Source organism: Molossus molossus, unplaced genomic scaffold (genome assembly GCF_014108415.1).
Source record: "Molossus molossus isolate mMolMol1 unplaced genomic scaffold, mMolMol1.p scaffold_m16_p_19, whole genome shotgun sequence".
NCBI lineage: Eukaryota > Metazoa > Chordata > Mammalia > Chiroptera > Molossidae > Molossus > Molossus molossus.
This window is the reverse complement of record NW_023425354.1, coordinates 31,081,152-31,105,929: the sequence shown is the minus strand read 5'-3', so window position 1 is coordinate 31,105,929 and position 24,778 is coordinate 31,081,152. Positions and strand designations below refer to the sequence as shown.

Below are 24,778 nucleotides of genomic sequence, written 5' to 3'. Positions count from 1 at the left end.
TCACAGAATGTCCCCAACACTCGGGCTTCCAAAGCTGACTTGGCCCGAAAGTGCAGACAGGGGCTTCTCCGGGTTAGCGAGAGCTCAGAACTGGACCACGCGGCCTTCTATGCATATTCATCCACACCATGTTTTTCCTTTCCCAATTCTGCACACACAGCCTTCTGCCCTCTTTCAACGCCCGGCCACCCGTGGTGACACGACTGGCAGGCCTGGCCTTAAAAAGTTCCCGGCCGGGCTCCGCCTCGCCGGGAGCGGGCTCCACCCTACGCCCAAGTCCCAGGCGGCCTACGGCTCCTCCCAGCGCTGCGAACTACAAGTCCAGGCGTCCCTCGCGCGCGTTCTCCCGCCTCTCCCGCGTCCTGCACCGGTGTCGCTTGTGAGTCGGCCAAGAGTGCCTCTCATTGGTCTCTTCGCCCTGTCAGTCACCTGGGAGTACTGAGGGGCGGGCCGGAGGTGGAGATCCGGATCCGGAGCGGCTGAAAGGCGGAAGTGGAGGCCGAAGACACTGCCGGGGGGGAGAGGAGCGGAGCCAGTCCGAGCCCCGGCCCCAAGTAACGCCGCCGCCCCGGAGCCGCCGTGAGTGTCCCTGTCCCGGGACCCAGTGTCTCGCTCGCGTTGAGGTGTCTTCGGGGTAGCCCTTCCTCCCGCCCATCCCGGTTTAGAGGGAGACTGACCCCTCCCCCGACCCGTAGCCCCCTCTTAAGGAGTTCCCCAGGCGTCGGGCCAAAAAGGGAGCCCTTCTTTCCTTCCCTTACCTGCCTTTCATGAGCCTTGGGAAACTCTCATGGCTCCCCTCTGGCCTGTCCAGTCCAGTTGTGGGAGGGAGAGACCCTAAGTTCCTCTCCCTCTGCTCCCAGAATTGGAGGAATGTTTGCCAGGTGTGCAGGAGCCTGTCCCCCTTCCCTCTTAAAGGTGGTGAGAAGTGCTGTCTGTCGCCTTTTCTTCCCCCCCTTCCCCCCACCCCGTCCCACAGAAACAGTTGTTCGTCCAACCCTAGAAGAATTTTATGTCGATTTTCTGGAAGGAGCGGGGTGGTCCTGGGTGAGACCATTCCACAGCACAGGCTCCCACAACTCCTTACTTCCTCTCTTTCCTCAAGCCGGAGAGCCAACCAGGATCTCAGCAGAGTTTAAATAGGAATGAACTGTCTTCTTGTCTTGTCCCCCTCGCCCCCAGCCCTGCCCTCTAGTTAAGTTATTCTGTAGTTGTTATCTTCAGAGTGTAGCTTCCATCCTGCCTCTAAACATTTTAGCTGAGGTTTGCTCAATTCTAGCTACAGATCGGGGTGGATCTGCCCATTCATTATCTTCTCACTCCCCTCCTCCTCCCCCCTTGCTCCAGGCTCGGGGCTGTCCTCCCAGAGCACGTGAGTGGTTTCTAAGCTGCCTCAGAGGGACTGCTCCTCCTGGGACTGCTGTCTGCTGGTCTTTAGGGAGGAGAAAAAAGACCAAAAATGAAGAGCCTGGAATTGAAGGATCTTGGGCTATTTCTTTTACACCTCCAAATACACACACCACCCCCACCCCCACCACCACCCCCTTATTATCAACAGGTATACACCACTTCTAATTCCAGGGTCTATCTCCAGTCCCTTCTGGGCTTGAACAAATTGTAGATTACAGAAGAATAAATTGAGATCACAGTGGCACTTCTGAGTTCTTGATGTGCTGATTTTTGTAGCCCAAAGAACTCCCATACATGCCAGAAAGTGCTGATTCCCCCAGCCTTTCCAAGAGGCAGCCCGTGCTGACATCCGATCCTTGTCTATTGCTTGGGACTTAGGTGTGTGAAATGGCTGCTGTCTCAGATCAAGCTGGGAGGTTCTTTGTTATGTGACCAAAGTACAGGCCAGAGACTGTACCTTAATGAAAGCAGCCTGACTCTTTGAGGCCATGGCTGACCCTAGCTATCTACAGCAGAGGAAGGCAGTGAAGGCCATGCAATCTTTGGGAATTTCTTAGCTCTTCAGTGTGCTGGGATGTCTTTACTGCCCTTGGATACTACTTATAACTGCTAGTCTTTTTTGCCTTGAGATGTTTTACTACTTCTGGAGTGTCTGATTCCTACAAACTTTTGAGCTATACCTGGGATGCACTTATTTCATTTTTCGTTGGACAATAAAACACCTTTCTTAATAGGATCAACAGTCAGATCACAAGCTCTCCATCTGTGTGGGCTTCTTTGGAGGGTCATTGGAGACTTCTATGGGTAACCTAGTTTCTCTAATCTGGTTAGCCTGTGCCTCTGAGAGGCAGAGCCAGAGAGGCCTGACTGCTGACCAAACCTACCTCCTCAATAGGAAGCTGTGGTTTCTGGAACTCTTTGGGAGTCCCAGGATGAGGCTGGCCAGTCTTCCGAGGGGACCTTCTTTGGCTATACTCTTCCACCTCTGATTCTGAAATAGGCTTTTGTAGGAGAAGCTCTCCCTTTCAGAGAGACAAGGAAAGCGCCAGTGCTCCAGGCGGTTAGGCAGCCACTTCTGGCGTCCAGAAATCTCAAAAGATCTGGCACTGCTTGGCAGAAAGAGAGAGCTCAGTGTGGGATAGAAGCCCCTCTTTGCTCCTCTCCTCTCTTGCCTCTTACAACTAACTAGTGGTCCTTCTTCTGCCTTTATACTATAGAGGGGCAGTAACAACTAGTTTTTAGAAGTTATTTACAACTTCTAAAGTTCTTTTCACATATGTTCCTCACAAGAGTCCTGGGAGATAGTGGGATTTGTACCTCTGCTTTAGAGATTCTGCTGAAGAAATTTGAGTAGTTTGCCTTAGAACATACAATTAGAAAGTGGTAGAACCAGAATTTGGGATTTGGGATTAAATGTGCTGCATCTTTCCTAAAAGTGGGCCCTCCTTTGGTCTGTTTGTTTTTTTGTTTTAATCCTCACCTGAGGACATTTTTGCATTTAACTTCAGATAGAGCGGGAGGGAGAGAGAGAGGAAGAGAGAGAAACATCAATGTGAGAGAGACACATAGACTGGTTGCCACCCACACGACCCCAACCAGGGCCGGGGACAAACTGCAACCGAGGTACGTGCCCTTAGCAGGAACTGAACTCAGGTCTCTTTCGTCCGCGGGCCGATGCTCTAACGGCTGAGCCAAACCAGCCCGGGCTGGTCTGTTTGGTAAAGGAATAAATATGCAAGGTGAGCAGGCAGTGGTCCAAGTACCAGCCCTTAGCATTCTTTATCTGCTTCTGGTACTCCTCTGCTTCTGGTTTTCTTCCCCACTCCTATCCCACCTTCCTAGCCTCTTTCTTGACCACCTTTTCCTCTGCCTGTGGAGACCCTGGCAGTTATGAGTACCAAGTCAAGGCCTGAGAGTTTGCTGACATCTGCATGCCATTAGTATCTTAGGAACCTGAAAGTCATGATGGCTAGAAAATGAAAGTAAAAGTGAGTGGACTCAGGGGTCCCTCTGGGCAGGGTTAGTTAAGGGCATGGGGAACCAGCAGAGCTGGCCTCTTCTTAGCCCCATGATTCCCTTTTGGTGCTGCCTACTACTTGCAAGTGGGAAGAATGTAGCTCTCTACCAAGAGTTCTTTTCACTAGAATTTACATGGAAAGAGAGTAAGGTCATACATTTAGATTCAGCCCCACCCAGCAAGTACTTCTTCTAATCCTTGCCCCGTAAACAGAGAGGCAAGGTGATGAGGTGGAAGGCATTAGAACTTTAGAGTTGTCATACCTGAGTTGTCATCTGGGCTCCCCCATTTACCAGTTGCACGGCCTTGGGCTTGTTACTCGACCTTGCTGAGCTTCTGTTTTTTCCAGTATAATGGGGATACAAAATATCTTGCAGAATCAGAAACAAGGAGTAAAGGAGCTAGTCTGGTCCCTGGAACAGAATAGATACTCAACAAAATAACCATTTTGTGGGTCCATGGGGTTTTGTTTGTTTTAATTCTCACCCAACTGATATGTTTTTTCACTGATTCCAGAGAGAGAAAGGGAGAGGGGGAGAGAAAGAGAGAGAAACATCAGTTTGTTATTCCACTTATTTATGCATTCATTGGTTGATTCTTTCTGTACCGCAGGCCGACGCTCTAACCGCTGAGCCAAACCGGCCAGGGCCATTGGTTGATTCTTGTATGTGCCCTGACCAGGGATTGAACTCGCAACCTTGGCGTAGTGTGACGATGCTCTAACCAAGTGAGCTACCCGGCCAAGGCCAGTCTTACTCAGTTTTAAACATTTTCATATTAAAACAGTCCTGGATCTATTATAAATTGGAATGCAAAGTTTGCATGAATTTAGCTAAAACAGGAAACTTGAAGACAGTATTTTGGTTGCAGCAGACTTCTTTGGGTTCGATTCCCAGATTCCTAGAGTTTTGCATTTTTTCCCCCTCACTTGAGTCAGGGTTATTTTTGTTGCAGCTGTTTGAGAAGCATTGCTTCAGGTAGGATTTGTAAACTAGCATGTCCCCAAATCCACGTAAAAGTGCCTTGAAGAGCCTTGGCAGAGGAGAATCAGAATATTTCTTAGGGTGTCCTCTGCATTAATAGTCTGGCATAATATGAGATTCGTTTGCAGAGTAAATGTCATTTCCTGTATATGGAAACAATAATTCAAGTGAAAACTAAACTGTCTGAGCTTTGTTTCATATGTGCCAGGCACTCCAGAGCCCTTCACATGTGTTGACTCCTTCGATCTTCACAACAGCCCAGGAGGAAGGTACTGTTTAATCCCCATGTTATGGTGGGGAACTCCGCAGTAAGTGGCAGAGCAGTGGACAGAGTCAAAAGTCTGTGCCAGGATACCTGTACCCTTCCTTGCTCCACCTCTGGGCTCTGTGTTCTTCCCTTTGCCTGAAAGGCTCTTTTTTCTTTTCCATCTCACCTGCCCGCCAGCCACACCTCCCTCCTTTCTCTCAAAGTTCAGTTGGAATGTCACTTCCTCCATGAAGCCCTCCCTTCCCGAAGTAGGCTAAGGGCTTTCCTCCTCTCTTTGCTTTCCTCAAATTGCTCCTTGTTTACCTCCTGTCTTGTGTGTGAACCCTGCAGGGGCACCGATCATGTCCAGTTTTATCAGTGTGTTCAGTCCTACCATGGTGCCCAGCATAGTAGTCCCCACTGTGGCTGGTTAAGGGCAGACATTCTCACCGGCCCTTGAAGCAAATGCTTACCCATTTCCTTTAACACACTTCCTAAGCTCATGCATCTTGGATGTGGTGACCTGGGATTCACACTCTCATCCACCTGATCCCAAAGCTGGTGCTATTTCTTTGGTCCATCCACCAGAAAATTGCTCACAGATAGGAGAACAAACAGGTACATAGGATGAATGCTAAATATAGATGATAGAGGAGATGGGGACAGGTCACAAACTAAATTCCAGAGGGTGGAGCTTTCCAAACCTCCATTTCCAGCTAAGGGTTTCACAGAAAAAGGCTGGTATGACTTTGGCCCTCCACAGTCCTGCCGACTAACTTCTACAGCATGTGAATCCGGTTGCTGTGCTTCTGTGGCTGTGTGTGGTGAGACAGCAGTGACCCCAGGCCAGGATTTAGCAAGGGTCAGTGGAAGTGAATTTAACTCTGGTCTGTGGGTGCTACTTTATACATCTGTATAAGGCTCATTCTTGAGAGGGTGGGCTTAAGAAAGTGGCACCAGCAGCTGTTTAGATCAGCATGGTGAGAGCAGCCCTCCCCTGTGTAACCCACAGGTGTGGCCTGTAGACTCCCCTGCCTGTGCCTGTAGGACTTAGGTATAATCTACTGCTCACCTCAACTATTGATAGGGCTCCCACCAAGCCCTATCCACTCACCGCTCTGCCCAGCTTCTTGTAAAGTTAAAGTCATCTTTACAAACACGAGTGTATGGTAATCAGAGTCTTTGGATCTCTTTTTGTCACAAGATGAGCTGCTGCTGTTTATTTTTGTTTGTTTGTTTGTTTTTATCCTTACCTGAGGATATGTTTCTATTGATTTTACTTTTTTTGTTGTTGTTGTTAATCCTCACCCAAGGATTTTTTGTTGTTAATCCTCCTCCAAGGAAATTTTTCCATTGATATTTTTTAGATAGAGAGGAAGGGAGGGACAGAGAGAGAAATATCAATGTGAGAGAGAGAGAGACATCGATTGGTTGCCTCTCACATGACCCTGACTAGGGCCAGGAAGCTAATCTGCAATCCAGGTGTGTGTCCTTGACCAGGAATCAAACCTGCAACCCTTCAGTCCACAGACTGACGCTCTAACCACGGAGCCAACCTGCCAGATCCCAAGGATGTTTTTTCCATTGATTTTTTAGAGAGAGTGGAAGGGAGGGAGGGAGAGGGAGAGGGAAAAAGAAAGAGAAAGAAACATTAGTGTAAGAGAGACACATAGATTAGTTGCCTCCTGCACACACCCTGACCGTTGCTGGTGATCAAACCTGCAATCCAGGTACGTGTCCTTGACTGGGAATCGAACCCATGACCCTTTAGTGCATAGGCCAACATTCTAACCACTGAGCAACACTGGCCAGGGCTGTTTTTATTGGTTTTAGAGATAAAGGAAGGGAGAGAGAGATAGAAATATCATTAGGAGAGAGAAACATTGATCAGTTGCCTCCCGTATGCACCCCGTCCCAGTACGTACAACTTAGGTATATGCTCTGACCAGGAATAAGACCTGCAAACTTTTGATGTATGAGACAACACTCCAACCAACTGAGCCACCTGTCCAGGGCTGCTTTTTTTTTTAATAAAATTTTTTCAAAATAGTTTTAGAAAAACTGTGAAAATAATACAGCTTTCTTACAAACCCCTGTACCCAGTTTCTACTATTATTAACATCTTACGTTAGTATTGTACATTTGCTACAATTGGTGAACCATTGTTGACAATTATTATTAACTAAAGTCCATGCTTTATTCAGATTTCCTTACTTTTTATCTAATATCCTTATTCTGTTCCAAGATCCATGAGAATTTAACTGTCATGTCTCCTTTGTCGCCTCTTGGCTGTGACAGTTTCTTAGGCTTTCCTTGTTTGTTTGTTTTTAAATATTTTTATTGATTTTTAGAGGGGAAGATGGGGAGAGAGCGAGAAACATTAATGTGAGAGCACAACATTGATTGGCTGCCTCCTGCACACTCCCTACCAGGGATCGAGCCCACAACTGGGAATGTGCCCTGACTGGGAATCGAACCAGCAACCTTTTGGTGGATGGGACGATGCCCAGCCAATTGAGCCACACTGTCCAGGGAGACTTTCTTTTTCTTTTTCTTTTTTTATGACCTTGACAGTTTTGAGGAATACTGGTCAGGTATTTTATAGTGTGTCTTTCAATTGGGATTTGTCTGATATTTTTCTCATGATTACACTGGGGTTATGAGTATGAGTTTTGTGGAGGAGGACCAAGGATAAAGTGCTGTTCTCATCATGTAATATCAAGGGTAAATACAATCAACATGCCTTATCACTGTGAATGTCAACATTGGTCACCTGGCTAAGGTGATGTTTGGTAGATTCCTCTACTGTAAAGTTGCTGTGTCCCTCCCTCCCTCCCTCCCTCCCTCCCTCCCTCCCTCCCTTCCTTCCTTCCTTCCTTCCTTCCTTCCCTCCCTCCCTCCCTCCCTCCCTCTCCCCCTTCTGTCCTTCGTCTTTATTGATTTTTAGAGAGAGAGGAAGGGGGAGAGAAAAACATCAATGTGAGGAGAAACATTGATCTGTGGCCTCCTGTACGCCCCCTGCTGAGGATAGAGGCCACAACCTGGGCATGTGCCCTTACCTCTCAGTCCATGGGACAACACTCAATCCACTGAGCCACACCAGCCAGGCATCCTCCCCCTTTCTTACTGTCCTCTCTGTGTGGAAATCACTATGTGTAGCCCACAGTTGAGAAGTGAGGAGTTATGCTCCTTTCCTTGAGGGCAGAGTATTTACATGAATTATTTGGAATTCTTGTACACAAGAGATTTGTCTGTTCTCCCCATTTGTTTATTCAATTATTTATATTAGTACAGACTCATGGATATTTAGTTTATACTTTGGTTTAGAATCCAATACTCCTTTATTTTGTTGCTCAAGTTGTTCCAGCTTTGCTCATTGGGAGGTCTTTCAGGTCACTTTGACTTACCCCCATCATTGCCAGGGGTTTTTATTTTTTTATTTTTTTGAACACTTCCTCTGCCCCAGGCTCACCTTGTATATTTCCTGCCCCAGTCCTAGAATCAGCTGTCTCTCCAAGGCCACTGCCTTTTTAGCACACATTTCTTCTAGGTGTGTTAATTTAGAGTTATGTAGATGGTTCAAGTTGTTTCTTCTCTTGTTGGTTAGTCACAGTCACAGAAGATTCCGAGTTGGAGGAGATACAGTGAGGAAATCCACTGTGCGAGCTCTGGCCTGTATATCAGAAGGTTGCGGGTTTGATTCCCAGTCAGGGAACATACCTAGGTTGCAGGTTCTATCCTCAGTCAGGGAGTGTACAGGAGGCAACTGATAGATATTCCTCCCTCCTTCCCTCTGTTCCTCCCTCTCATTCTCCGTTTCCCACCTTTCCTCTCTAAAATCAATGTAAAAAACAGCCCTGGCCGGTTTTCTCAGTGGTTAGAGTATCGGCCTGTGGTCCAGAGAGACCCGGGTTCGGTTCCCGCTAAGGGCACGTACCTTGGTTAACGGTTCGTCCCCAGCCCTGGTTGGTTGTACGGGTGGCAGCCACTCTATGTGTCTCTTTCACATCGATGTTTCTCTCTCTCTCTCTCTCTCCCCCCCTCCCACTCTATCTGAACAAATATATATATAAAAAATCTTATCAGGTGAGGATTTAAAAAAAAAAAAGAACTCCACTATGTGAGAATTCTGGAAGTTGATCCCAATAGCAGTCTATTGCTTCTCTACTCACCCATTCATCGTTCTCGTACCCTTGCCTAATGCTTTGACTGATCCAAAAGTGGTCAGATTTGGTGTTTATTCTGGGGGTACTATCCAGTTGGGAAGATGAGGTAATAATCCTTCTCTATTTCAGGCACTAATTTCTCTAGCCAAACCTTCCAGGACTCTGGTTCTCATAAGAGTGTCCACGTGCTCTAGGCCAGCATTTTTCTTGTTGCCATTCAAAAATGGACTGTCCTGCCCTGGCTGGTTTGGCTCAGCGGTTAGAGCATCGGCCTGCAGTCCAGAGAGACCCAGGTTCGGTTCCCGCTAAGGGCATGTACCTCGGTTGCAGTTTGTCCCTGGCCCTGGTTGGTCGTGTGGGTAGCAACCACTTGATGTGTCCCTTTCACGTCGATGTTTCTCTCTCTCTCTCTCCCTCCCTCCCTCCCACTCTATCTGAACAAAAAATGGAAAATGTCCTTGGGTGAGGATAAAAAATAATAATTAAAAAAAAAATGGCCCTGGCCGGTTTGGCTCAGCGGTTAGAGCGTCGGCCTGCGGTCCGGAGAGACCCGGGTTCGGTTCCCGCTAAGGGCATGTACCTCGGTTGCAGTTTGTCCCCGGCCCTGGTTGGTCGTGCGGGTGGCAGCCACTCGATGTGTCCCTTTCACGTCGATGTTTCTCTCTCTCTCTCCCTCCTGCTCTATCTGAACAAAGAATGAAAAAGTGTCCTCGGGTGAGGATAAAAAAAAAAAAAAAATGGACTGTCCTGCCCTGGCCAGTTTGGCACAGCAGTTAGAGTGTCAGCCCTCAGACCAAAGGATTGTGGGTTTGATTCTGGTCAAAGGCGCATACCTGGGTTGCAGATTCGATCCCTGGCCCTGGTCGGGGTTGTGTGGGAGGCAACCAGTCAATGTGTCTCTCTCACGACGATGTTACTTTCTCTCTTTCTCTCTCTCCCTCCCTCTCTCCCTCCTTCCCTTCCTTTCTTCCACTTTATCTTAAAAAAAAAAAATCAATGGAAAAATATCTCAGGTGAGGATTAACAACAACAACAAAAAATGTACCATCCCTTTGGGAGGGTTTGTGCAGGGTTTATGGCTCTAGGCAGACTCAGGGCAGGCTGTCACTGTGAGCTGTAATCCTGAATCATTGACTAGCTTAAATCCTTCTATTGTACTGTCATCCCTCTGAAAATGTGTAACTTGAGCCCTACTGGGAACACTAACTTGGAATCTTAACTGGAGTTGGTTTACAAGCCTCTTGCCTTCTATTCATAGCTCCATGTGTGTCCCCTTCAGGTGGCTCTGTCAGAAGCATCCCAGGTATGAGGGAGGACGTGGGTGGCCTCCCTAACCCTGGTTGCTGTCCTGGTCATCAGATCTCTCTTTGAGCCACTCAGAAGGCTGTGATGGTTAATGATGCCAACTTCCAAACCTCTAGTATTTTCAGCCTGGTTTTTAAAAGAAACTCTGGTTTCTTTGTCAGCTGTCCTAGTCCTGTCCCCTCCCCCTCTCCACAACTGAACTACTTCTTCCCTTTCCTGAAAGAGGCTTTGCGATGGAAGGGAGGGCATTTGGGCTTTAAGATGCTTTGTGTTGTGGGGCTATTTTTTTAAGGGGCTGTAGTTTCTCTGGTTGGGGGTTTCAACTCCATGCTGATTTTTTTTGGATGGTGGTGGTCTCTCCCTCCATTTTTGTGGATTTGGAAGCCAGTCTTCAGAGAATACAAGGTTGGGGTTGTTGATAGGACACAGGACATCAGGTGTGAGCTAGTCCTTTTTCTAGGACAGTACTGAAAGTTGTTTTAGACTGCTAGGGTTGCTATATCAAAATCCTGCCGACTAGGTGGCTTACAAACAAGGACATTTATTTCTCACAGTTCTGGAAACTGGACATCCAAGATGAGGGTGACATCATGGTGGGGTTCTGATGAAGGTCCTCTTCTGGGTTGCAGACTACCCACTTCTCACTGTGTCCTCACATGATGCAAGGGTCAGGGAAGCTCTCTGAAGCCTTTTATTATTATTTTTAAAATTTTTGTTTTATCTTTATTGATTTGAGAGAGAAAGGAAGGGAGATGGAGAGAGATAGAAACATTGATGAGAGAGAACATTGATGGGCCGCCTCCTGCATGACCCCCACTGGGATTCAGCCCACAACCTGGGCATGTACCCTGACCAGGAATCGAACCGGCAACCTCTTGGTGCATGGGTCGATGCTCAACCACTGAGCCACACTGGCTGGGCTGAAGCCTCTTTTAAAAGGGCACTGATCCGCCCTGGCCAGGTTTTGCTCAGCGGTTAGAGTGTCGTCCCACAGACCAGAGAGTCCTGGGTTTGGTTCCCGCTAAGTGCATGTACCTGGGTTGCAGTTTGTTCCCAGCCCTGGTTGGGGTCGTGTGGGTGGCAACCACTCGATGTGTCTCTCTCATGTCGATGTTTCTCTCTTCCTTCCTCTCTCCCTCCTGCTCTATCTGAAGATAAATGCAAAAATGTCCTCAGGTGAGGATAAAAAATATAATAATAATTAAAAAGGCACTAATCCCAGTCTTGAGGGCTCTGCCATCAAGGCCTAATCATCTCCCAAAGGCACCACCTCTCAGTTCCATCACTTGGGGATTAAGATTTCAACATGGATTTTGGGTGGACACAAACATTCAGATGATAGCAATTGTCCAATTCAGCATTCTCCCCAAACTAGGGGCACTGAAGAATGGAGTACAGGGAAACTGGAATCAAAAGGAGTTTGTGAGTAGTGCCTGAAGGTTTCAATTGAGGAATCCACCTCTTCCATAGGGACTTCGAGGGGCCGGGCTTTCCTGCCCTGTGAACGAACATTCACTGAGCTCTGGATCTGAGCCAGGCCCTTTGCCAAGAGTCTTACATGTGTCCTCTTCCCAACAGCCCTGAGAGATGGAGACTATTTTCTCTATTTCACATATGAGGAAATGAGTTCAGTGACACAACACAAGGTCACCCAGTGAGTGTGGCTCTAGGACTTGAACTCCAGAACTGGTGCTCCTCACACCTATGCAGAAGGAACCTATCTGAGATAGTGAGGTGTCTTTCTTTGGGGGTCAGAGCCGGCTGGCATGTGGGTGTGTATTTAAGCCTTCATCTGCCCCATTTACTTGCCAAACCTAACCAGGCCTATATTTCAGGCTTGCTTCACCACATGTTTATTTATTTATTATTTTTTAATAGTGGTATTACTTTTTTAAAATTTATTATAGAGAGAGGAAAGAAGAAAGAGAGAGAAAGAAACATCAATGACTTTGGCAGGTGTGGCTGAGTTGGCTGGGTGCTGTCTTGTCCTCTGCACCAAAAGGTTGCTGGTTCAGTTCCCAGTCAGGGCACATGCCTGGCTTGTGGGCTTGATCCCAGGTAGGGTGCGTGCAGGAGGCAGCCAATTTATGTTCTGCTCCTAGTGGGGATTGAATCCACAACCTGGGCGTGTGCCCTGACGGGGAATCAAACATGCCACTTTCTGGTGTGCAGGATGATGCTCCAACCAACTGAGCCACACTGGCCAGGGCGCTTCACCACGTTTATGAGCACCTACTGGATACATGCTGTTAAAACAAAGGAAACCCACATAGTACAGCCTTCAAGAATTTTATTTTGTGACTCTTTTCATCTGCAACAGTGCCCTTAATTTCTCTCACCTTCTCACACTCAAACCTCAAGCCCCCAAGTTCTCTAACCCCTCCACCCACAACAGTCTTGAAAATTTGGGGCTATGGAAGTAGAGTGTGATTCATTCACTGAAACTTGTTCAGACCCATTCATTGCCTGATCTCTTCACCTGGCACCATTCTACATTTCATTCAGCAAAAATAAGGCAAGAAAAAGTCGGCCTAAAATACTGTTCTTTGGCACCCAGGCTCCTGAGAGCAGTCATTGTCTCTCAGCTCTCACAGTGGGAACTTTGACCTCTGTTGTTGTTTGGGCAGCCTCTGACCACAGTGTGTGTGGTAGCTGAGCAAGAGGAATTGGGGTGCTGGTATCTGGTACCCAATTCTCTTTTCCCCTGCTCTCCCCTCTAACACAACCTCTGTCCTCTGCTGTCTGTTTAGGCTGAGGGCATGACAAAGAGAGCAGTGATACTGTTTTTTGTAAAGACAAGAAAGGTTTTTGAGAGGTGTCTGTTGCAGTTGTTGGTATGAATGGCTGGATGAACAGGTGCTGCTGATGACCCTGACCTTCAGCAGAAATTCTTTGAGTCTTTCTGGGCCTGGGGCAACAGCAGAAGTAACAGCTATCCTGGCTGGTACTCCTGGCCCCTACAGAGATCTTCCTGAGACAGAGGGGAAGGTGGGCCCTGCATTGATGAGATTCCAGTTAGAAGTGTCCTAATTAAAGAGTAACTGCATGAATAAAATAAATACAGGGTAGTTGATCAGCAGGGATCTTGTGTCCATCTGACTGGCTTTCACATAACTTGTGCTCCATCCTGGGATCACAGCAGTGTAGGTTGGGGCTAGGGAAGAACCTGTGCCTTGGCTGGCTCTCTTAGTATCTCACTTGGCACTGGCAGGTGAAGAGTTGGGTGGTGGGATGTGAGCCAGCACATAGCCTCAGCCCCATCCCCTCCATTACCTGTAGCTGGACGTGTGTTGATATGTGCTGACAAAGTGCCAGACTTCAAATTGAGCTTTTGCCTGAGGTGTCATAGAGCTGCCCTTGTTGGGACCAGAAAATCTGCCACAGCCTTGCTGACAGCTGTGCTGAGTCGGAGGCCAGGCACTCTTAGGGAAAAGAATCTCTTGGGAATGTCATTCTTAGGGCCTAGGGCCCGTGGTGCCTCTTAGAATCAGTAGTCAGGACATGCCTTGCTGGTACAACTGCAGGCTGTCCCCTGACTGGCTGGCCTTCCTAACCTGTTACCCAAATGCCTGGCTCCTCTCTTGGCCACCTGGACCAGGGAATGAGAATCCTAGAGCTGCCCACGAATTCTGGAGCCCTTCTGTGGACAATACAGGCAGATCACATGACCAAGCTGTGTCAGCAGCTACAGGACATGTACCCCCACCCCAGCAGCCTTCCTCCCTATGGGTGCAGGAAGAGAGGGAACGGGCACTGGAGGTTTCCATCCTTGGCCTGCAGTTAGTGCTGACTCTGCTTCTTTCAGCCTCCCTGGGGAACCCATCTGCTGTTGAGAGCTGAGAAAGCAGCTTGGAGCTCGGAACATTTCTTAGTATTTTTGCTGGGGCAGGGCTCTGGGAAGCTGGGGATCAGTCCCTCAAGGGGTCTTCACCTAACCCAGCTTAGCATTTGTCCCAAGTGACACATCAGGCCTTCCTGCACAAGGGAAAGTGTTCACAAGCAGCTGTGCTCTGTCCTGGACAGTATGGTGAAGGACCACCTTCACCTAACCCAGCTTAGCATTTGTCACGAGTGACACATCAGGCCTTCCTGCACAAGGGAAAGTTCAGAAGCAGCTGTGCTCTGTCCTGGACAGTATGGTGAAGGACCACTTGTTTATGGGTATGCAGGATTTAAGCTTCTTGGTACCCCTGCACACTGGTCCCTTTTGCAGGTGTTGGTGAAATTGGTGGCCTCAGCTAGAGCTCTTGTGGATTCCATCAGGACTTTGGTGTGTTGTGCAAGTCTAGCACTCAGTCTCAGAAGAGTCTTATCATTCATTGAAAGGGGAGTGAGATGAAACTGATCCCAGTAAAGAGAATTGGGTGCTGGGGGACGATTCAAGGGCCTGTCCCTGTGATATGGGACCCAGCTCAATCACGGTCCCCCTGATGATTTACCTCCCTTCCTTCTGGAAAGGGAGTCATCTTGCTGCGGCTGTATAAAGACAGCACCCACTTTCTCTCCTGCTGTCCCTTCCTCTAAGTCCCCTACTTGGTGCGATGAGGAGCCCCAGCCCTGGCCTGACACACCCCTTCAGAGTGCTTCTTAAAGCTCAGCCTAGCTTCCAGGGCCAAGCTTCCTCTGTTACACTCTCCAGGGAAGACGTAGGTCCTATGGAGAATCCTCATTTTCCATAGTTCAAAGCCATAGTTTATTAAAGCATACATAGAAGGCAGCAGCCCCCATTACTCAAAGTGGATGTAGTGGTACTGGTAACACTCTTGGGATTTCTGTCTCTGATGGAGGAGCCTTGCTGGAGTTAAGAGTCCTGAACTTGGGCTCTGCCACCATCTGGCTGTGACCCTAAGCAGGTCACCTCGCCTCATCTTCATCTCTTCTGTAATTGGGAAGAAGAGGATAGGTCTTCAAGGATTTTTTGGGTTTTGACAACCAGTAAATCAAAACTAGTTAGCCTCTTAGTATAATAAACCCGCCACTTGTTGAAACCTTACCTTTAACCTAACATTGTGCTGTGTATTCTATGTGTTGTTTCATTTAACCTTTCCAATAACCCTATGCGATTGGTGTTACCGCTTTATAGATAAGGGACTGAAGCTGACAGTGTGGTTGCTTGTCTGACTTGGCCAAGGTCACTTGGCTAATAAACCAGGCTTTAACCTGGTTCAGTCTCCCAAGTCCTAACCTGCTAGTTGTGCTGAGGAATGGCGAGTGGGTATCTCATGTGGCTTGTGTTGCTTCAGATTCTTCTTTTCTCTGGGTCTGCAACCAGCTAGAGGCCCAGGGAGTCCTGCTGTGAGTTTGCCCTCTGGCCCTGTGTGCAGTAGTGGTGCTTTTCTCCTTTGTGGAAGATCTGTGGGTAAATCATCCCCTAACTGATCTGAGCTTTTGACTGTCTTCTACCTTAGCCTTTGAACCTAATTACCAGTCCTCCTGTATCCCATGTTTCCTTTGCTTTAAGCTAGCAAGTTGCTTCTGCTATTGTTCTTTCTAGCCCATCTAGTTTGGTATTAATATTCAGGAATGATTTTTTCTGGAGTAAAGTGTTTTCTGGAGTCATTGCCCAGAGCCGCCTCCAGAGGGGACTGGGCAAGGTCACTTGGTTCTCACCACCCACCCCCCTCCCCCCTTTCCAGCTAACCTTGAGTGTACCTTGAGTGAATGAGTCTCCAGCTCAGCCTCTGGTCAACAGAATCTGATTGGTTTCCCTAATCAGCTCACTATCCAAACTGTGCTGGAACTGTCAGCTAGAGGAAGTCGCTGAAGCAAACAGGAAGCATGAGAGAGACCCATCAGCTGGAATTGCTCACCCTTTTACCAGGAAGGACATAAAGTATGACGTGGGTGACTTCATGGATTAGAAAAGAGGCTCCACCTCTAAAGATTCTAATTCAGTTGGTCTGGGTTCTTTTCTTAATGCCCAGAGTGATTTTGATGAAAAAAGTTTGAGACCCACTGACCTATCCAGAGCAGAGGAACCCAAAGCAAGGAAGAACAGTGTTCTGCTTTTTCTTTCTCTTTCTCGTGCCCTTGGCCCCAGATCTGACTGGGCATGTGCCCATTGTGCCTCTCCATAGGGCCAGAGTGTTTAGGAGCTTGGATCCCTTCTGCCCTTTCTTTTGCATTGTGGTTAAAGATAGAGCATACTCCCCAGTCCTTGCATTCTTCCTCATTTCTTGTGAAGGTGTGAGATTAGGAATAGTGTTCATTCTCCATGGCCTCTGAACAAACCATAATTCTGATTTGGAGGGTGGGGAAAGCAGGTCACAGCAAAGAGAATCTTTTGTCATGGGTCCAAAGCTCTACCCATTTCAGCAGCTTCATGAAGATGTCCAGGAGGAAATTCATCCTACTCGTGTGTTTTTTTTTTGGTGCTGAAGAAACTGGTTTTTTAAAAAATTATCTTTGGCCCTGGCTGGTTTGGCCCACGGACTGAAGAGTCCCGGGTTCATTTCCCACTAAGGGCACGTACCTCAGTTGCAGTTTGTCCCCAGCCCCAGCTGGGGTCGTGTGGGTGGCAACCACTTGATGTGTCTCTCTCACATCAATATTTCTCTCTCTCTTCCTCCCTCTCACCCTCCTGCTCTATCTGGAAATAAATGCAAAAATGTCCTCGGGTGGGGAAATAAATAAATTAATTAGTTTTTAAAAAGGCAAGTGCTTTAAAAAAATAAAAAATTATCTTTGGCCAATTTTATATCTTATAAGAAATTTAGACCACAACCTTAGCTCTTAAAGAGAATTTGATTTTTGTCTGAGAGAAGACATTTACTATGCCGGTTTTGGGTATAATCCCATCAACTGATTGTGCCCATGGATGATTCTTGCCGCTGGTTCAGGAGGAAAGATTCCCACAGAGAGATTCCCTCCCCTAGGCAGCAGTCCAGCTCCATGCATGAATTCACCTTACCTGCTCAGGAGGGGAGCGCATAACGCTTCCCAGAGTTCTCGGTGTGGCCCTCTCCTGTCTTAGACAACCCCCTGTCTGGGTGTGCCCTTCATGGCAAAATCCGTTTCCTCCGTGCTTTATTGTCTGGGAAGGTTCTCCAACTCTGTTCATGTGATCGCCAAGTGGAGCCAGGAAAACCACGAGGCAGCAGGCCATAAAACGTGCTGGGTATGCCTACTCAGCTGTCTCTGGAAGGCAGGACCAGCATCCAGGCACAACATGTCACCAGCCAGTTTGCGCCAAGTGGAGCACCTACAGTACTTTAAAAAAACACGGATACCACCCTGGCTGGTTTGGCTCAGTGGTTAGAGCGTTGATTCACAGTCAAGGGCACCTACCTGGGTTGTAGGTTCTATCCCCCACCCAGGTTGAGGTGCGTGTGGGATGCATCCAATGATGTGTTTCTCACATCGATGCTTCTTTCTCTCTCTCTCTCTCTCTCTCTCTCTCTCTCTCTCTTCCCCTCTCTCCCTCCCTCCCTCCCACTCTCTCTAAAAATCAATGGAAAAAATATCAGATACCAGGCACTCCTCCAAACCTTCACTGGAACCTCCAGGGGCTGGCTGCACGTGTGATTTTGATGTGCAGATGGAGTGGAGAATCACTGCTAAGAGTTATTTGTCTCTCCTTCTAATTTGTTAAAAAATCAGGTTCCGTGTGAGTAGATTTGGAAACCCACTGGTTTGATAGGGATGAGACTTAAATATTACCTCTATTTTTCTTGTCTTGTAGATGCTGATAGCCACAGCCCCAAATGCTTTGGGGTTTTTTCCTTTTGTTCCGTTGTTTTTGGAATCACGGACTTTATCATCTGTATCCTCTCCCCACTCATTCATACCTCCTTCTCTAGTGCCCCAGCAACACTCTGTTGCTTGGCCAAGACTCTGTGTCATGTGGATCTGTGGTAATAACCAATTTGTAATTCCATTGTGGTTTCCCTCTGTTGCCGTGGCCCTGCTTAGCCCTGAGTGACTCCTCCCACTGTTGGGAGTACTCAGGGACGGATGGATCACAGTGAGTGTCTGCTGGAGTATACCTTGCTGGGCCAGCAAAACTGCTGCCACAAAAAGAATCTCATTCACCCAGCAACCCCAAACCAAACATGGGGTGGCCGTTGTCTCCAACTTTCTTCCACAGCAGGGAGAATGGCAGGGAGACAAATGAGCATGCAGGCAACCTTGAGTTTGCAGACCAGGCTCTGTCACCTGTGTGCTGGGTGGCCCTGAGCAGGGCATTTAATACCTGAAGTTCAGGCTATTCATCTGAAGTAGCCTTTGTTTTAAAGGTTAACGGAGGTGACAGTTGTGCAGGTGCTTGGTAAATGTTAGCTGTCTCTGAAAATTACTTCTTTTGGTAAGCACTCTGGATTCCCATTGTGTACAGAGGCATTGTGAGGAAGGCATCTCAGAGAAGCCAGAGGCACAACCTTGTCTCAAGGCCATAGAGTCTCACAAAACCGTTGATGAGAGTGAAAAGAGAAGGCATATTAAACTATAAAATATTCCAAAATTGGCACTTCTTGTCACTAATTGAGACCCCCACCCCTCCATTTTTCCTTCCTTGTACTATTAGGAAAGAGGTGGCCCCATTTCAAACCTCTTTTCCTTTGGTTCTGTACAGAAAGGAAACTCTTGTTCCTGGTTAGTGAATCATTCTTCCTGAAACTCAACTTTTTAAATGCGTTGCCGGGAGAACTTGGACGTGAAAAACGATTTGAGGTTGTACAAAGCAAGCCCTTTGCTGTCAGCTTCTTGCACAGTGGAGACCACTGCTTCCTACAGACATCCCCCTCTTCATTTACACCTCCATCCTACCCTGACTGCAAAGGAATGTACTCCCTTTGCTCAGGGGGCAGGTCAGGGCTGTCCTTAGGGTCCTATTCCAGAGACGCCTCCTGCGTAGACCCCATTACACAAAGGGCAGTCTAATCAAAATCTTTTCTTTCCAACTTGAGTTCAAATTCTGTATAGTGCTCAGGATGTGATACCTACTCACAGTACTCATTTGTAAAACACTGTATGTTCTGATAGCTTTTAATATACATGTTCTAGAGGCTTCTGAAACTAGGTTTCTCATCCTTTGCAATGCCAAAACTTAAAAAAAAGCTTGCACCTCCAAAGCTATCACTAACTGAATGGCTAAGATGTGCATGCTGGAACACCAGCTGTGGAGTGCATGTCCCATGTGTCTCCGCCCTCCACACCTCCCACAGTGTTCTTCCCCTGCGTCACCCTTTGCCTCTGCCAGTGAGAATGGAACTGAGCTCTCTGTTTAAAAGGGAAATCTGGCAGCCGTTCTGACCGCCAGCAGGGCTCTGGCTTTGGTGTGTGTTTGGTTTTGTGTGTGTTTCGTTTTTTAATGTGTGTGAGACTTCTGGCCCATAAAAATGAGAGCGCGGTGGGGAAGCGGCACCACCCTCAGACTGAGAAAGTCGGTCAGTCCTTCGGGAGATGGCAGGACAAAAATGACTATTTTAATAACTTGCACTTGGCCAAGCGCTGGTCCCTGAGTGCCCACAAGGTTGGTAGAACACCTTGTCTGAGAAGCTTTCTCCCGGAACTCCCTGGGCCTTGGTCTGGTTTTGCACAGAGGTGGGCTGTGATCTTAGCTACCAGACTGCAAGTTCATTGTTGGTTGACCTAGATCCTAATGTCTTCCTGGGTGAATTTTGGCACCCGAGGAACCTGTTGATTGCACAGTCATCAGCTGACACATGCCTGTTTCTCTCCTGTGTGTATTTGTATGTGAATGTGCACATTTGTGATAGAAGTCAGTGTGTTTGCTCGGAAGCATGAGCCTTGTTGGGAGACCACTTTCCTCTTTATCATTCAGATGGTTGTATAGCAAATTGTGTTACAGCTTGGTCAGGGTTCTTCTCCTCACTTCTGGGCATGGAGGGCAGGGAGTTGGGGTGAGAGGAGACGGTCAGCCAGGTCACCAGGTAGGGCAAATGGAGAGAGACCTGTGATTTAAGAAGGTTCACTGTGCACAGCCTCTGGACTAACCTAGTATTTCTGGTTTCTCCCTTGCAGTTGGAGGCCCCCCTTCCCACTAAGTGCCTCTTTGCATAGCACTGGCCCCTGCCCTCACGCTCACTGGTACCACTACAGTGGGACGGGCCATGGCGGGTCGGGGAGGTGCAGCGCGACCCAATGGACCAGCTGCTGGGAACAAGATCTGTCAGTTTAAGCTGGTCCTGCTGGGAGAGTCTGCGGTAGGCAAATCCAGCCTTGTCCTCCGCTTTGTCAAGGGACAATTCCACGAGTACCAGGAGAGCACAATTGGAGGTGAGTGGGCACAGAGGAGCAGGGGTGGTCTCGGAAGGGGAAAGAAATGCCTTGGCATTGAAGAGAAGGAAGCTGCCTGCCTAGAGAGACCAAACACACCTCTCCTCCTCTGGGCCCTGGAGTCACATCCACCAGCTGGTCTCCATGCCAGAGTCCCAAGAAGCTTCTAGTGAGAATTAACTGGGAGTCCAAACTGGCTTCCTCTTCTGGTTCTGCCTCTTTGTTATTTGTGTGGCCTTGGCAAAGATCCTTCCACAGACCCAGCGTCTGGGAAGGGAGAGGATGGTTCTAGATTCCTGCAGGTTCTTCACACGGTGCCAGGCCATGCATCTGCCCTGGCCTCTCCCACTTTCCAAAATGGGGAAATGGCCTCGTGAGTGAGCTCACATTTCTGAAGCTGACTTTTGCTCTTTCTTGAGCTCAGAACTTGTCATGGATTTCTCAGTGGTCAGCATCTAGGATGTAAAGGTCTGGACTCAGTTTCCTGCCTTCCTAGCCAGGGCAAACCTTGAGGGATCAGGGCAGACCTTGGGCTTGAGTCATCTTTTCTCTACGCTCTTGGTTGGTAGGAGGTTTCCAGACAGCTGGAAACAGAATGGGCCTGTCAGCAGTCTGCGCTGCCTCCTCAGCACTCGAGTCAGGAGCGAGAGGGGAAGTGAGGCGGTGGCCCGTGTCCTCGGGGAGGTTGGGGGAAGGCAGGCAGGAGAGCAGACTCTCAAGAACAGAACTCTCTGGGATTCTCTGTTGGGTCCCGGAGCAGAGGGGACTCCTACCTATCTGTCCCAGCTCTGGGACTCCTCCTTGAAGCATAGGCACAGGTGCCGCACGTTCCCCTGCCTCCTCAGGCCAAAGATAGGATCTGTGTTTCCTGAAGGTCAAGCCACAGGCTGGCCAATCGGGAATGGACTGAGGTCAGAGCTGGGGATTGTGGCGAGTCTAGCGTACCTGGAGGTGGCAGGGGCGTTTAGGAAGCTGGCCACCCAGCCTCCGCCTGACAGTGGAACAGCATGTACTTTGAGGCGTCGCCAGCATAGCTAAGTGTGTAAGAGTGTCCTCAGGAAACAGAAGGCCAGCGACACCCCTGGGCTGGAGCAGACTGAGGGACTAGGGAGGTTTCCAGCTGGACTGTTCTCTCTGAGGGGAAGAAGGAGGAGGAGGAAGAGGAGGAGGAACCTGGGTGGGCCCACCCTCTGAGCTTAGAGTCAGGTTTCCCCTGTGCTTTGCCTCTCCTGGCCCTTGTGATTCCCACCTTAGAGTGCTCCGATGGCTCAAGTGCAAGCAGGCTTCCCTTCTCCCACCCCTACCAAGGGTGGGTCTGTAAAGCCTGTGCATTCCATAGCCCCCTCAGCACACACACAGATACCAGCTCTGCCTGCCCTGCTCAGGCCTGCTTCTCTGCCCACGTCAGCAGCAGCCTCTGAGTGCCGGAGCCCGGATGCAGCAGTGGAGATACGTGGGGGTGGCTTCTGCAGCTCCTCCTCGCCTGGTAACACCACCTTCCCTCTTACAGCGGCCTTCCTCACACAGACCGTCTGCTTGGACGACACAACAGTCAAGTTTGAGATCTGGGACACAGCTGGACAGGAGCGGTATCACAGCCTGGCCCCCATGTACTATCGGGGGGCACAGGCTGCCATCGTGGTCTATGACATCACCAACACAGTAAAGATTTTTCCTTACTTCTCGATCCTTGTTTCCAGATGGGGTATGGGTGGATTTCCTCTGTTGTTTGGGGGTGTCTCACCAGAATTTTCAGGCTGGTGACATCTTAGACACCTTGGCTCTGCCAGCTGGAGCTTCTCTAAGTGAGTGGCCTTGGGCAGAACGCCTCCTCTGTCCCTTTGACATTCCGGCCCTGTCTCCCCAGGATACGTTTGCACGGGCCAAGAACTGGGTGAAGGAGTTACAGAGGCAGGCCAGCCCCAACATCGTCATCGCGCTTGCGGGTAACAAGGCAGACCTGGCCAACAAGAGAGCCGTGGAATTCCAGGTGTGGGCATGGACAGGACTTGGGGGAGGAGTAAGGAGACTGGATTTTCCCCAGGCTACTCCGGCTTCAGGAAGGGCGACAATGGGAGGCAGCAGAGCTGCTTTTATCTGCTGTCCTCCTATGACTGGAGCCAGAGCCGAAAGGAATTGTCATTTGCCTCTTCTTGTTTCTTGTCAGTAGGATATGTGTGCATATGGATAGCTGAAGCTTCCATTTATCTTCCTGTAAACTTTTTAATGAGATTTACTGAAAAAGAAATACTTTTTTCATGTAATACATGCACACAGTAAAATTTAAACAGTACAAGAAGGGATATAGAATTAAATTTAAGTCTCTAACCCTAGAAACTATATCTCCCCCCATGTTCAGTTTCTGGTCTTTCCAGAAATATGCACATGTGTGTGAGTCTCTTTCCTTACATAGATGGGAGTGTTTTACATACTATATGTTAAAATTTTTTTTTACCAGTTCCTAACTGATAGACTCTGAGCTTTGTTAATAGCAAAAATCCAGAAACCATGCTACAGTCAATGTGCACATACTTCTGTGCTTTTGTTCAAATGTTCAACTTATATGTAGGACAACTTTCTAGAAGTATTTCCTAGCCTAGTAATTTTGAAAAGCAAAAAGGCAAAATAAACATAGGGACACGTGCATGAAAACATCTGCTGATGTTTGTGGGCTAAGAGGTGCTGTACCTGTAGTTGGGAGCAGGGTATATGATGCAGATGTCTCAGAGGAATCCAGAGTGGAGAGCTATAGGCCTGAAAACCCCAGCATGTCTGTACTGTGTATCAGGCACTGTAATCAGGGCAGATTTTTTATTCTGGGCCCCAGCCCCTGCCAACTGAACATTTTCCTCCCACCCACTTTCTCACCTCCATCCAAATCAGGAAGCACAAGCCTATGCAGATGACAACAGTTTGCTGTTCATGGAGACATCAGCAAAGACAGCAATGAACGTGAATGAAATTTTCATGGCAATAGGTAAGCTGCCCCTCCTCCCCTTCTCTCATTGGGTTATAACACCTGCTTGCTGTTCTGTAGCAAGTCGTTGGGGGTCCCTTCACCAGCAGATCTTCCACTATTTTCAGTATTCTGATAAAATCATTTTCTTCTTCATTTGACTCTCAGATGTAGATAATTCACCCCAGAAGTTTGTAAAGCCTGGGCCAAAGTCTCAACATTTCACTTCCTAACCTTTTAGCTTGCCACTCACCTAAAACCCAATATCACCATCCTACCCACTACTTAGAATTTTTTAGCCCCTTTGGCTCTGAAGTCAACCTGCATGGGTTCGAGTTCTAGCTCTTCCACTTAACTCTGGTCTTAACCTCTCTTTGCCTCAGTTTCTTGAAATACTCCATGCACCTAGTGCAGAGAAGTGAAGCCCTCAATGTGATTGTTATTACTGATTGGGTGGTAAAGGCCAGACTCTACTCGAGTGGACTTGGGAGATAGTATTGGAGTACCCCTACAAACATATTTCCCCCTCTCCCAAACAGCTAAGAAGCTCCCCAAGAATGAGCCCCAGAATGCAGCTGGTGCTCCAGGCCGGAACCGAGGTGTGGACCTCCAGGAGAACAACCCAGCCAGCCGGAGCCAGTGCTGCAGCAACTGAGCCCCCCTTGCCTGTCCACTGCCCCCACCTCCTCCGCCTGAACGACCCGACTGGAATCCACTCTAACCAATCGCACTTAACTACTCGGGCCACCATGGGGGGTGGGCAAGGGGAGGGGTTCCACCATGATTTCTCCATATAATTTTGTTCATAGGCTGGAGTGAGTTATTCCACCTGCACCTTTCTGTACAAATACTAATTCAATTTTAAGTCTGAAGTCACGTTTTTAATATATATGATCTCCTCTTCCCACTTCCTACCCTCTGTGCTGCTCCCCCACTCTCCCTTTGAGAGGTAGTAGTCATGTGCCCGTTTCCCCGTCCTTGTATATGGGAGGTAAGGGTTGGAGCAGTTACCTTCTTTCCTTCTTGCTGATTAGCAGACTCAGCAAGAGCATCCATGTCCTTACTGTGTTTGGAGTGTGCTTGGTCTGGGCCCTGGGCAGGCCCTAGGGACTAAGGAAGGGGGACAGCTCTTCCCCTAGCTGGCTGCCTGGCATCAGGCTGCAGCCCCTCACCCCTGACTCACAGCTGGGAGAGAAACCACAGCATTATTGTGACAGCCACGAACCCATTGCCCACAGCCCACACCCCCCCCCTCATCCTTGGTCACCCTGACCTCTGGCTCTGAGCCCTGTTCTGACCAAATCACGATGATGAGTATTTGGGGGGAGGGGGGTAAGGGAGGGTGTGGGAGGGAATGGAACCAACTTTTTCTGTATTTTGTATTGTATGTTTCTTCAACATGTTAACCAATCAGTACCTGGTCAATATAGTCAGCCGATCGATCGACCTCCTGCTTGTCTT

General features: G+C 48.5%; 1 protein-coding gene across 1 annotated transcript; it reads left to right on the top strand.

The window, feature by feature from the left end:
- The first annotated feature begins 471 nt into the window (after window positions 1-471).
- Window positions 472-24,767, top strand: RAB5C (RAB5C, member RAS oncogene family). Its single transcript, XM_036269204.1, has 6 exons — window positions 472-579; window positions 20,107-20,361; window positions 21,872-22,023; window positions 22,229-22,351; window positions 23,245-23,338; window positions 23,857-24,767. Exons 2-6 carry the CDS (start codon window positions 20,196-20,198, stop codon window positions 23,970-23,972), a joined length of 651 nt encoding a protein of 216 aa, XP_036125097.1. The 5' UTR covers window positions 472-579; window positions 20,107-20,195; the 3' UTR covers window positions 23,973-24,767.
- The last annotated feature ends 11 nt before the right edge of the window (window positions 24,768-24,778 follow it).